We start from the raw sequence: 14,197 nt of genomic DNA on the forward strand, positions 1-14,197 counted from the left end.
ACCTCAAACCGCACTCTGATCGACCTACGATTGACCTCCGGTAAAACTGCGCACTTACACCTTGGAGCGCATGAGCTATGAGCACTTCCAACTATTTCTGCGCCCTTTTTACCCCTTGTCCAATGCGTAGAAGAGATGCTCTGTTCGTTGTTCCAAATGAGCTCAAGGCTTTCTTACTTATACACATTTCTGCGTGAATTTTGGGAGGGTGTCCAGCCCTCTGGCCGACCCCATAAGCCATCACCACACGCCCACATGTACTCTTTTACAAGTCGGCCTCACTTCATAATCCATCGCTTATAAGTGAAGGTTCAACACTTAGTTATTTTAAGTATTTCTCCTTTATCGTCGCACTTAACGTCGCATATTGTTGTGAGGATTGTCGCATTTCGTCGCATGAGGAGCGCCCGCCCGTCGCAAGTCCGCCCGCCCGTCGCATCGATGTGCGCCCGCCGTGCCCGTGCGCCCGTCGCACCCGACGCTCAACCGCCCGAGTTTGCGAAGACCTTACATCCTCCTCCACCTGAAATCGTTGTCGTCCTCGACAACATACCATCCCGGTAGCTCTCCACCAAGATCATCATCAACCATGATGTCAACTCCTCCACATAAGGCAAACATCCCTGCAACATATGTAGAATCCCATCTCCATCATGTTTCACCTTAGTGACTAACTGCCACCAAGACAACCATACCAAGGTATACACTTCTACGGTATGTACTCCATCAGATATCATCTCGATCCATGATCATTGACTCCTGTCACGCCTGTACACCAGCGGTAGTCTTTCAACCGCTTATAGCGAGCTGCGGCACCACCGAACGCTTTCTTTTCACCAATACTCACCCTCGTGGACTACGCCTAATTCACTTGTCCTTCCTTAGTTTGTTTTTCGCAACCAAGTAAAATGCATTTATCCTTTATACTTAATGAAGCCCATACTCATTCATTATCCATATGCAATTAACCAAGAACATCAACAATTGCAAACAAGTATAAATGGAGGGGCGACTCCCGAACAGTCTGCCCAACAATATATTATAACAGTTTCTTCAATAATACATCATCAAGTATACTTGGCAAAACTCCAAGTCTATACTTAGAATAATTTTACAATCGAGGCATAGAACAACCTTTCACCATCAATGCCAATCTACACGGTAGGAGGGTGCTCACCCGAGACACCTAAGACTCCCCCTTAGACTCTGCACAATTTCCACCTCAAACCGCACTCTGATCGACCTATGATTGACCTCCGGTAAAACTGCGCACTTACACCTTGGAGCGCATGAGCTATGCGCACTTCCAACTATTTCTGCGCCCTTTTTACCCCTTGTCCAATGCGTAGAAGAGATGCTCTGTTCGTTGTTCCAAATGAGCTCAAGGCTTTCTTACTTATACACATTTCTGCGTGAGTTTTGGGAGGGTGTCCAGCCCCCTGGCCGACCCCATAAGCCATCACCACACGCCCACATGTACTCCTTTACAAGTCGGCCTCACTTCATAATCCATCGCTTATAAGTGAAGGTTCAACCCTTAGTTATTTTAAGTATTTCTCCTTTATCGTCGCACTTAACGTCGCATATCGTTGTGAGGATCGTCGCATTTCGTCGCATGAAGAGCGCCCGCCCGTCGCAAGTCCGCCCGCCCATCGCACCGATGTGCGCCCGCCGTGCCCGTGCGCCCGTCGCACCCGACGCTCAACCGCCCGAGTTTGCGAAGACCTTACAGGTATGGTCGTACGGAAGGATACATGAAAAATGCGTGGCATCCTTTAAAATATAGTTTTAACAAAAATTCACGTAATGATATATATTATGAACACGTTTAAAATTTGGAATTTTAAAGTAAAGGGAATTAAATATTTTAACATATGAAAAATTCATTTTAAATAATTTTATTAAAATCATAATTTTGAAGTAATGCCATTGTTACAGTGGTCAACGTTATAGCTCAAAACCTTGACCGTGTTATCGTGCCTCTCTGAGTCTTTAGTGTGGTCAACATTATAAGTTCAAAAGCTATATCCACATAACTCGCCGTCGCGCTGCCCTGAAAACAATACTTTGCAAAACACTAAATAATTCCAGTAAATTGCCAGCGCCAAACGTTATACGTTTTTGACTTTTTCGTCCAATCCGGCATACAATTTTTTAAGGTACACAGTTACGTTATGGGTGGACCGTGATACCGGCAGAAAAGCCCAAAGCAGGGGTTAAATTTGACGCCCGTATGCCCGTATTTCTCTTTTTTACCCGTAAAATACGTTTGAGTTTTAAATTTCCACGTCATGGGCAACTTGCCATTAATTTCCAAAAACGTCATATTGACGGGCAGGTTTAAAAATTAAAAGTTTAAAATTTTTTTTTATATAAATTTCTTTTATATATATTTAACCTTATGTCATACGGTATACCTGTGGGCCGGCGACAATTAACCCGAAAGCAATGGTCCTTCGGCGGAAACAACGGCGCCACAGAAACATTATTTGGTACTTCACTGTAGAGGTAGAATGTGAAGGGCGGAGAACCGATAGATAGAAGAAGCACTGAAGCACTGACTCACTTATTCTGGAGTGGTCTCTGTGGGTTTTGATTTTGCAGCCAGAGAAACTGCAAGTATCTTCCCCTTCATCTGTAAATGCATGCATGCAAGTGTTCATGTGGTCAGATGACACTTACCCAAAGGTTGGGCAACACTCAGTGTCAGAAGATAGAGAAATATGGCAATGGTCCACCATATTGAGGATCAAATCTGCACAGGAAATGTTCTTCTGAAGAAAACCAGAGATATCAGTCCGAAATCAGTGATCAATCCACCTTTTAGAAGCCAGCCATCTTCAAACTCAGGAAGCATGGAGCACAGAGTCTTGCCTGTCCAATCTTCATTTGAATCCAATAAGCCATCCAAGGTACATTATTGGTATCCCATGTCTATATTTTTTCAAAATGCTGGTTTGCTATGTTAGAATAATGGGTCCATATGTCTTGGTTACTGACTGTAGAATATTCAAAAATCTCTGTTTGTCTGCCAGGAAGTGGTGGTTAAATTGCCCAAGTACGGTGTGGAGAACCCATTTTCAGAAAACTTCCATACCCATCATCAGCTTGATCCGCTGTGTAAAATCAATCTCAGAGAAACATCCGAGTTTGTTAAGTCTTTCCCCATGGCGAAGAAGAATGTGAGTAATAATAATAATCCTTTTACAGAGAAATGGGCTGCTGGGGATATTGAAAGTAGGCCTAATTCAGAATTGAAGGTCCACAGAATAAGAGAAGGCAATCGTCTCAGTGTGCCCAAAAGGTTAGATTGCCTAGGTACCCCTCCAAGACCCGCAGAGAATCCTCTTCCAGTGAAATATATGACGGCCATGGGGGGGTTTTCAAGGAGGGCTTTTCCTTCAAAGTGGGATGATGCGGAGAAATGGCTGATAAATTCTTCCTGCAACGATTCATTATCTCATAATAATAGTAATAGTAATAATCCTTTCGGTCGTTTTATCAAGACTAATACTAATACTTGCAGGACCCTTGCCCTTGGCTTCCAATCTCAGGCTTGTGAAACAAATGCAGTGAACCCAGTTTCTGGGAATGAGATGAATGCAATGGGGCTCAGGCATGGCGAAATTATGGGTCAAAAGGTTGGTACTGAGGATGTCAAGCTGAGGGCAGGATCGGATGATAGAAGCAATATGGGCGACAAATATCTTGGAGGAGGGTTAGTTATGGGTGATGTTTCAAGCAGAGTCTCAAGCTCTGTTTTATCCACAGATATTAACCTATCATCCAGCTTAGGCTCTGGGTCCTCAGATCATGGGGCATTTGCAGCTTTGCCATCCGATGTCTTTATGAAAGGTCTGTTGAGTTGTACACTAGTTTGGCGCATTGAATTGCCTATTTGTTTCTATGTATTTACAGTGTTTATTGGTATTGCATGCTTGCAGATAAATTTACTGATAAAGTTGAACCAGCTCCCAGATATAAGGTCTCAGAGCCTGGGAAGATACAACATTATGGTAAGCATGAAGGTTTTCAGTCCATGAAAGATGCCTGTACCGAGGTCATCCCAGCAGTTCAGCACCGGGATATGGGAACAGATATGACACCCCTCGGAAGTTCTCGCACTTCTCGTTGCCATACTCCTGTTAAAGCTGGTTCTCCTGCTAGGCATAATACTCCTGCCAGTAGATCTGCACTGATAAACAGCGCTGGCATCGACATTGGTGAACTGGAAAAGTGCCATTTTGCCAATTTAGAGCTTCAGGGCTTGCCATCGGGTATTCAGTTCAATTCAGTTGATAAGAGTGTTTCCACTTGGAGTTCGAGGGAGGAAGAGGAAGAGGAAGAAGAGGTCTCGAAGAGCTTGAGGCATTTTGACATGGGTGACTGCAAGAAGAGCATTGTTGAAATCAGAGCTGCAGCTTGGGAAGAAGCAGAACGATCAAAGTGCTTTACCAGGTAAGCGTCGAACCCAAGGATGATAGAGTGAAAGCTTATCGATAGAGAAGACTTTATTTTGACAAATCTCCGTTCAAGTTTATTAATCAAAGTATGAAGTCCGTCATTTCACAAAGGAGAAATTTTAGGGTCATCGTTATCTAGATGAGCGATTCTGGAATATTTTAGAAATATGAGGCACAGACCCAAAGTGAACTGTTTGATTTCGCTCCAGATTTCTGAAATATTTCAGAATTTCCAATATACTGAAGTTCAATAAACATGTTAGTGTGTTCTGTTGGACTTCACTCCTGTCCATCAAATTTTCAAAATATTCCAGAATCTGCAATCCGAGTGAAGTTCAACAGACATTTTAGTGTGTTTGATATTTATGACATAAAAGATGGTTTAACTGACACAAGGAGGGGAAAGGTAGAAGGTAAAATCATGTATATACCTGAAGGATAAAACCATGTGGAGAGTATTTGGGAGTTTATCCTCGATTTGTTAAAAACCTGAATGGCAGTTCTGGTTCGAGCTACACTGTTAGCGATTCTCGTTCTGTTATTCATTTCATGCAAGTGAGAAAGAAACTGGTTTCTTGTGGGGTATTTCTCAGATAGATGTAGGACTATATAGATAGCGTGCAGAGACCAATTGGCAATAAGCTAATGGTCTGCTGCTTTGCCAAGGGTGGGGTTCATGGAATACTACGCCAAGTTTATGTACATATTCAGAAAAACAGTTATAGTGTCCTTGGTGACTTGGACTGTTTTGTTATTTTGTAATACGAGTTATTACTTTTGATGGTTTTGATTTTTATTTTATAAGATATGAATTAGGATATAAATTAACAGCAATATTATTTTATAGTATATGAGTATGAATTAGGATATAAATGGACGGTAATAAGCAGTTTAAAAATTAATAAATAATCCATTAAAAAAATAAATAATCCATTAGGATATAGTATATGAGTATGAAGCAGTTTAAAAATAAATAAATATTCCATTAAAAAAAGATGCTATGCTTGATTTTATTCTTAACAAACCAGTTCACAGAGCACAGATGAAACTTGTACAAATAAATTTTAAAAGTCATATAATGGGCAGTTTAAAAATAAAAACGTCATAAAAAAATTCCTTGATGGGTAGGGTCACCCGTCAAATTTAACCCCTGGCCCAAAGTAGCGCTGATGGCCTATTTTCCAAGTCCATTTCGTACCAATTTTCCAAGTCCATTTCGTACAAGTCTGCCATTTCTAAGTCTTGTTTGGACTTGGGATACGTTAAGGAACAATTCCCACCACGTGCGATAATGAGATAAAATATTGTATCTCTGCTCAAAATAGGTATCTTTGTGCTAAAAGTAAATAGGTATTTTTGTGTTAAAAGTAGAGGCAAGGTATATTCACTAGTTTATCTCGTCATTAATACGCAGAGGCAGTGTATGCTCACTGTGAGATAATGTATCTATTTCCATCTAAGGTGAGTATATACTGCTTTTAGTATTTATGGCTTAATAGATTTATAAATATTAGTTGTTAAAAGTAAAAAAATAAGGTTAAATTTGTCTTTTAATGTAATTTAATAACAATTTCATTAAAATAAAATTACTTTTATCGAATTTCAACTCAATCAAATATATAATTTTTCTACATTTAGATTGCTTTAAAAAAACCACTTTTTGTTATCCTACAAATATATTTTCTAATTTTTTTCATAACTACTAGTTTTATTTGCAAATATAAATACTCAACCTTTATAATAATTTAATAATATATATACCAAATATATGCATTCATGCGCACTCTCCCTCTATATGTTTGTTAGCATTAAAATATATTCCTTCCTTTGGTTCTAAACATTTTATAATAATACACATACTATATATACACGATGTACTGCCCTATTTCCTCCCACAATCAAGTACCATGTTCCAAAATCCGCCAATAAATTTGGCATTTACCGCCTTGCATCAATTTGCACTGCCCTGCACCCTGATATCAGACGAATATTCTTGCAAATAGTCCTGAAACCCTGTAACGCATAACTCGCTTCGCCATCGTGTTGCCTTTTTAATAACCCGGACAGCTTTAGCCGCCTCTCTCTAGCTATCCATCCATCTTGTTGTATTTGTAAACAAGCAAACCAGGAACACACAAACAACACCGGTCAACATGACGGAAGCATTCCTTCAAAACTACCGATTGCAATTGCATGAGAAGGTGATAGGCAGAGGCAGGTTCGGGGTGATCAGGAAATGCCTCAACAAGCGAAGTGGTCAACAGGTCGCCTGCAAGACCATAACAAAAGCAAATCTGCAGGATTCCAACGACAAAGAATGCCTCAACAACGAAATCAAGATTATGCAGTATCTCTCAGGGCAACCCACTGTAGTTTCACTTCATGACGTTTATGAGGATGATGAGTATCTGCATCTGGTGATGGAGATGTGCTCAGGGGGAGATCTATTCGACAGAATCGTTAGCAGGAATAATACAGTACCATTTTCCGAAGAGGAGGCCGCCACCATCTTGCAAAAGCTCATGGAGGCCATCAATTACTGCCACTCCATGGGAATCGCCCACAGAGATATAAAGCCTGACAACATTCTCTTGGTTGATAATTCAAATTTCCTCGATCAAATCAAGCTCGCAGACTTTGGCCAGGCCTCCTTTTTCTCTCCATGTATTTTTATTATGTTTTTGCCCCTTTCCTTGTCATACAAGTCCATGAAATTGTTGGGTATGGATCAATGAACCCCATAACAGACAGAGTGCAGGGACGCAAACACATAAACACAGCACAGAACTTGAACTCCACAACTTGCTTCCATTCATCAATTAAATGAGTATTTATACAGGATGAAGAAACTTCTGGAGATCGATTGGGGCAATGGCTTCTTCAGGAAGCTTTCCCCATTGTCAATAATTTCTAGAATCAACATTAATACCTCTGTTGAATTTTGGCCGCTGTAATAAAGGTGGTAGTTGGAATTAGTTCTAGTTCCTTCCAATACTCCCCCTTAATTCCAACTATATAACAAACATCTGATATGCCTGCTGGTCTAAGTCTCAGCTAGGCGTACAACATAATTTGGATTTTCTACATTGCACAACTTACTTCTACACATTTCAAATTTAGCCTTTCCAAGCGGTTTGGTAAATATGTCAGCCACATTTTCATTTGTATTACAATATGATAAGTCAATTTCTTTTGATTGCAATTTTTCTCTTACAAAATGATGTTGTGTGTCAATGTGTTTTGTCCTTGCATGATACATAAGATTGTTTGCCAATTTGATAGTGCTTTGATTGTCACATTTGATTACTATAGGTGCTTGTTGTGTTTCTCCAACATCTTCAAGTATCCTCCTAAGCCATATTGCTTCACAGGTAGCACTGCATAACGCTTTATATTCAGCTTCAGTGGATGACAATGAAACAATTGGTTGTTTCTTACTACTCCATGATATTGGTCCTGAACCAATATTGAACACGTATCTAGTAGTATATTTCCTATCATCTAGATTTCCAGCCCAGTGGGAATCAGAATAACCTGCCAATTCAATATCAAATTCATCAATATACATAATACCAAAATTAAGTGTTCCTTTCAGATATTGAAGGACTTTCTTTGCTACTTTCCAATGGCTTTCACAAGGCTTAGCCATGAATTGACTAAGTATGCTGACAGAATATGCTATATCTGGTCTGGTAGTGGTGAGATAGTTCAGACTTCCCACCAATTGACAGTACATAGTTCCATTCACCTCTTTGGTTCCATCATCACTGCACAATTTTACATTCTGTTATAAAGGAGTAGATGTTGTCTTGCATTCAATCATATTGAATCTTTTAAGGATTTCCCTTGTATATTTGCTTTGTGTGATTAGTGTCTTACCAGGTTCCCTCCAAACTTCAAGACCTAAACAATAATGCAATTCACCAAGATCCTTCATCTCAAATACATGTGACAACTAATTTTTAATTTCTTCAATCAACTTGCATGCATTTCCTGTTATGATAAGATCATCAACATATACAGATATTAAAGCAACATTCTTGCCTTCATCTTCCTTGATGTACAAGTTAGGATCATTTTTTCTTCTCATAAAACCTTTCTCATAAAAGAAAGAATCAATTTTCACATACCATGATCTTGGTGCTTGTTTTAAGCCATATAAAGCTTTCTTTAACCTGCAAACTAGATGCTCCTGTCCCTGTTTTACAAACCCTTCAGGCTGTACTAAATAAACTTCTTCTTTTAACTCACCATTCAAAAATGCAGATTTGACATCTAACTGATGCATTTTCCAATTATATTTTGTAGCTAATGCAATCATGATTCTAATTGTGTTCAACTTAGCTATAGGTGCAAAATTATCTTCATAATCAATTCCCTCCTTTTGTGAATATCCTTTTGCAACCAATCTAACTTTATGTTTATCAATACTTCCATCACCATTAAATTTAGATTTATAAAGCCATTTGCATCCTATGGGAACTTTATTTTTAGGCAATTCTGTTAATTCCCATGTGTCATTCTTCATTGTAGAGTTATATTCTTCATTCATTGCATTTCTCCATTCTTCATATTCTTGAGCTTCCTCATACTTTGAAGGTTCTACAACATTCATAACATGAGACATTAATGCATAATATTTATACCTTATAGGTACCCGACTTTGACGTGATGACCTTCTTGGAGTTTTACTATTTCCATCTTTCTTTTGGCTTTGCAGAGTCTCCTCTCCTCTCTTTGGAGTGTCATGACTGCTTGATGCTACTTGCTCTTGAACTTGTACCTGTTCCTGTGCTTGTTCAACACTTGTATCTAATTTGACATAATCATCAATATCATGCTACACACTAGTATTATTTATTTTATCACCTTCATTTGCAATCTCATGAAACACCACATCCCTACTTGCAAGCAGTCTATGAGTACTGGGATCAAACAACTTGTGTGCTTTTTCATTATCACAATAACCAATAAATATGCACTTAATTGACTTTGCATCAAGTTTTCTTCTTTCATCTCTAGGAATATGAGCAAATGCCTTGCAACCAGAAACTCTTAAATGACTCACTTTTGGTTTGTACCCATAAAATGCTTCAAAAGGTGTTTTAAGCTCTAAAATTTTAGTTGGACTCCTATTTTTCAAATAAACAGCAATATTAATGGCTTCAGCCCAAAAAACATTAGAGATATTTTTACCTTGAAGCATACTACGTGCACATTCAACTAGTGTTTTGTTTTTCCTCTCAGCAACTCCATTTTGCTGAGGTGTATGTGGCATTGTAAATTGTTGCAAAATCCCATTGCTTTTACAATATTGATTAAATTCTCCCCCTTGATCAGATCTCAAAATTTTGATGTAATTACTAGTTTGTTTTTCTACCATATTCTTAAATTCTTTAAAGTACTCAAAAACATCACTCTTCTTTCTTATGAAATAAACCCATGTACATCTAGATCTATCATCTACAAAAATAAGAAAATATCATGCTCCACCAATAGATCTAGTTTGCATAGGTCCACATACATCAGTATGAATTAGTTCAAGTATTTCCCTTTGCCTTTTTTCTTTATGTATAGGAAATTCCTCCCTATGTTGCTTCCCAAGTACACATGCTTCACATTCAACATGATTATTCTTCAAGATAGGAAGACCTTCAACCATTGTGTTCTTTTGAAGTAGCATTAAATCTTTGTGATTTAGATGTCCATACCTTTGATGCCATAAATCTACTATTGATATTGTTGTAGATGCCAATGCTTGATGACTTTTCCTGGTCACATCCAACTTATACAAGCCTCCAACTCTGGTTCCTGTGGCAATAACCTTGTACTTATCTTGAATGTCTTTCACTACACACTGTGATTTAACAAATCCCACCTTCAAATCTTGGTCAGTAATAGTAGAAACAAAAATTAAATTCTTTTTGATACAGGGACATACATCACATTATGGATCTGTTTTTCTTTTCCATTAGGAAAATTCACACCTATTACTCCAAAACTTGAACTTTAAGTGATCTGTTATCTCCTAGACAAACATATGTTCCATCAATGTTTTCATGATATTCATCAAACCACTCCTTATTACAAGACATATGGGGTGATGCACCAGAATCAATGAACCAAGCATTCATATCATCATTTTCCACAGACAATGCAGCATCAGAAACAAACAATTTAAGATTTTTAAATCCATCATTGATTGAGGTATTCTTGTCCACAAAATTTCCATTATGCCTTCTGTTTCTTTGCCTAGACTCATTATATTTCCTTTTATAACAATCTTTAGAATGATGCCCAGGTTTGCCACAGTAATAACACTCATCATTTCTCTTATGGATTTGAATTTTAGACTGTGTCATACCTTTTTGTTTTGCTTGAAACTTTCCTCCTTTGTTCTTGTCCCATGGCTTGCCTCTGTATGGATATTTGCCCTTCGCCACCAATGCCAAATCTGAACTGCTAGAACCCAAATTAAAGCTCTTCATCCTCTCCTCCTCTTGTAGAAGAATTCCTGTCAATTTGTCAAATGTAGGGGGTTTCTCTCTAGCTGCAAGACTTGAAACAAAAATTTGATAATCTTGCACTAAGCCATTTAATATGATGGTGACTAAGTCAGTACTAGACACCTTTTCACCAATATCTCCTAACTTATCACTTAAATCTTTGATATAAGATATGGAATTGCTTATATTTTCATTTGCTTCCATTTTTGGAAATAAAAGATTAGTATTCAAAAACAAGATTCGGTTTGTATTTGTTGTTTCATCAAACCCTTCAACGTATCCCATGTTTCTTTTGATGTTTTGCAATCTCTAATGTGAGGAATAATGTTTTCCTTTACGGACATACGCAACAACACCTTTGCTTTGTCTCCCTTTTCTCCCAATCTGGAATAGAACCTGCAACAATGGGTTTGGCCTCATCCCCACTCACAATGGACCACAAATTATTTCCTTCTAAAATAGTCATTAACTTGAATTTCCAATTCACATAATTTTCTCCATCAAGTTTGGTGGATTCATTCATATAAGTATCAAGCAAAAAATTTGCCATGATGAAAAAAAACTTTCTTCAATCACCAAAATGCAAATTTTTTTCACAGCTTCAATATTTCCTTACTCAATAATAACAAACCTCCTTTTTAATATCACCAATAATAACATGTTTCCCCTCTCTTTTTTTTTTAAGAACTCAACAAAAGATAATCATACTTTTCATATTTTAATAAAAACGATTGCCAGACAAACTATAAGCGTTTATTACCAGCTATGAACCACTCTGATCTACGTCTACCACACATAATGAAACACACTGAACTACGGTTACACATAGTTGTTTACCTCTCCACTATATTGGCACCTCCACACTCCTCTTTATACTACGGAACAACATATATCTATTACCACATTTATATGCCACGTATGCGTAAATGCTTGATAGAGTTTAAGGCCATTTGGCACTTAGCAGACTTTAAGCGTCATAGAGCCAACCTCCCAATCAGATTAAACTGTACAGTATATATAAACACTAGCTTACAGCATATAAAAAAAAACATAGATGACATTCTTTTTCTAGCAGTAAGCGCGTTACAGTAAGCAAACAAAAACACAGATGGAGTACTACTTCTAACATTAAGCACAGCATTTGCGATTGCAGTCCAAGGTGCATCCTCTGCCGCCACCGCCACCGCCAGTTCAGCCAGGACCTCCTAAGCTCATAGCACACAGTTCACCACACTTCCGCTGTGCACACCAGGCCGAAAAGCACAACAGATCTCCACCAACACAACGCTGCTGCAGGTCTGCTACACAACGATTTCTCACACACAAGCACAACGGGCTCTCACACTCTCAATGCTTGACTTGCACGCACAGCGGGCTCCCACACTCAGCCCTTAACCTCGCTCTGATACCATATCAGTGACCAGAGACACATAAACACAGAACAGAAAACACATACAAACACCTCACAACTTGCTTCCATTCATTGATTAAATGGGTATTTATACAGGGTGAAGGAACTTCTGGAGATATATTGGGGCAATGGATTCTTCAGGAAGCTTTCCCCATTGTCAATGATTTCTAGAACCAGTGTTAAAACCTCTGTTGAATTTTGATTGCTGTAATAAAGGTGGTAGTTGGAATTAGTTCTAGTTCCTTCCAACACCCCACGGTTGAAATTCTCACATTAATGAATGCAGGGCAAGGATCAATGCAAGGAATTGTGGGTACTCCATATTACGTAGCACCGGAGGTGTTGGGAGGAAAGGATTACGGTGATAAAGTTGATGTGTGGAGCGCAGGGGTGATCCTGTACATAATGCTGAGTGGAGTTGCCCCTTTTTCGGGAGAAGCACCACAGGATATATTTGAGGCAGTCCTGTATGGGCGCCTTCATTTCCCAACTGATCAGTGGCTATCAATATCTCAGTCTGCCAAGGACTTGATACACCGGATGCTATCCAGAGACATCACCAAGAGACTCAGCGCAGACCAAGTGCTAGGTATTCCCTCTTTTCTACCATTAATAGTGAATATTGTAGCTTGCGCCTGTTGGGTTCTATAAGATCCATTGAATATTGATGATAGATATTTGTTTTGCTGCAGATCATCCATGGGTCACCACTCATGCCCTGCGCAGTACCGGACTGTAGAAGTCTGAAATACTGAATGGCTTCTAGCAAGCGATGAGATGTCGCGTTGTAAAGCCTGTTGGAGAGACTAAGGTTTGATGCTTGCCATATCCCCTATGGGTGTGTTTTCCACCTGAGTCCTTACAACAGACATGGTCACGTTGGTGTTAAAATTAGTACGATGCTGAAGAACCCATTTGGTCTTTTGGATTGGGTTAATGATCCAAATCATCTGTAAGGGTTTTTCGTATGTAGAACGCAACGTCTGATATAGAAACCCCTGGTGCAATTGAAAGTGGAGTTCCGTTGAGATTGAAAAATGGGAATTGTTGCTATGTGCGGTGAGGAAATGGGGTACCATTGGAGTGGGTCCCTGGATAATCGGTGAAATCACGGGTAGATAGTGCTTGATATACTAAGATTGCAAATATGTCAATGACAATACAGAAAGAAATTTTGTGTTTTTTTTTTTTTTTTTTTTTTTTCTTTTGAACTCGTGGTTAAATTTCCAATTTTATGAGTTAGAAATGTTTTTGTTCATCCCAAAAAAGCAAAATTCTTAGCCCTAAAAAAACTTTGAAAATGACACAAAACCGAAAGATGAGACCTAAATTAAATAGTGTCTACATAAAATTAATACTCAGAGACTCTTGAACACAACATCGTGCTCGATATTTGTCACCAATGTTCAAATATATACCTTGATCATTAGTTGTAGAGCTAAATGATGTCTTTACATTTCTCTAATATAATATGACTAAGAACAATGAACAGGCCCAATATAGAACCACATATTGTCAAATATGATATGGTAAATACATGTACTCTACTATATTTAGACGGGTATGCACACCGAACTGGATTGGGACATTACTGTACTAAGGATTACTACATGTACTGATAACTATACTACTGTTATCTGGGATATTTTGATATGAAAAAAGAGGTAAATATAACTCATAAATGAATATATAGTTTTTTTTTTTTTTTTTCCCGGAAAAAGAAATATGATTGATGCATCACAATGGTAGTCACAATGCAATTTATGTGAATGTTAAATTTTGTAATTGGGTAATTTTTTGTATTGAGGAATTAAGTT

General features: G+C 38.4%; 1 protein-coding gene and 1 pseudogene across 1 annotated transcript; both read left to right on the top strand.

Annotated features, from left to right (window-relative positions):
* The first annotated feature begins 2,454 nt into the window (after positions 1–2,454).
* LOC149227842 (uncharacterized) lies at positions 2,455–5,187 on the top strand. Its single transcript, XM_089375583.1, has 3 exons — positions 2,455–2,912; positions 3,036–3,855; positions 3,945–5,187. Exons 1-3 carry the CDS (start codon positions 2,724–2,726, stop codon positions 4,460–4,462), a joined length of 1,527 nt encoding a protein of 508 aa, XP_089231709.1. The 5' UTR covers positions 2,455–2,723; the 3' UTR covers positions 4,463–5,187.
* A 1,429-nt stretch (positions 5,188–6,616) lies between these two features.
* Positions 6,617–7,198, top strand: LOC149227843 (calcium-dependent protein kinase 17 pseudogene; annotated as a pseudogene).
* The last annotated feature ends 6,999 nt before the right edge of the window (positions 7,199–14,197 follow it).

Source organism: Pinus tabuliformis, chromosome J (genome assembly GCF_031772625.1).
Source record: "Pinus tabuliformis cultivar Carrire ecotype Pingquan chromosome J, CPIR1, whole genome shotgun sequence".
NCBI classification, from domain to species: Eukaryota; Viridiplantae; Streptophyta; class Pinopsida; order Pinales; family Pinaceae; genus Pinus; species Pinus tabuliformis.

Coding starts and splice junctions, on each gene's coding strand:
- LOC149227842 (XM_089375583.1), top strand. CDS start 2,724: ATGGCAATGGTCCACCATATTGAGGATCAAATCTGCACAGGAAATGTT. Junction 2,913..3,035: donor AATCCAATAAGCCATCCAAG/GTACATTATTGG, acceptor TTTGTCTGCCAG/GAAGTGGTGGTTAAATTGCC. Junction 3,856..3,944: donor ATCCGATGTCTTTATGAAAG/GTCTGTTGAGTT, acceptor GCATGCTTGCAG/ATAAATTTACTGATAAAGTT.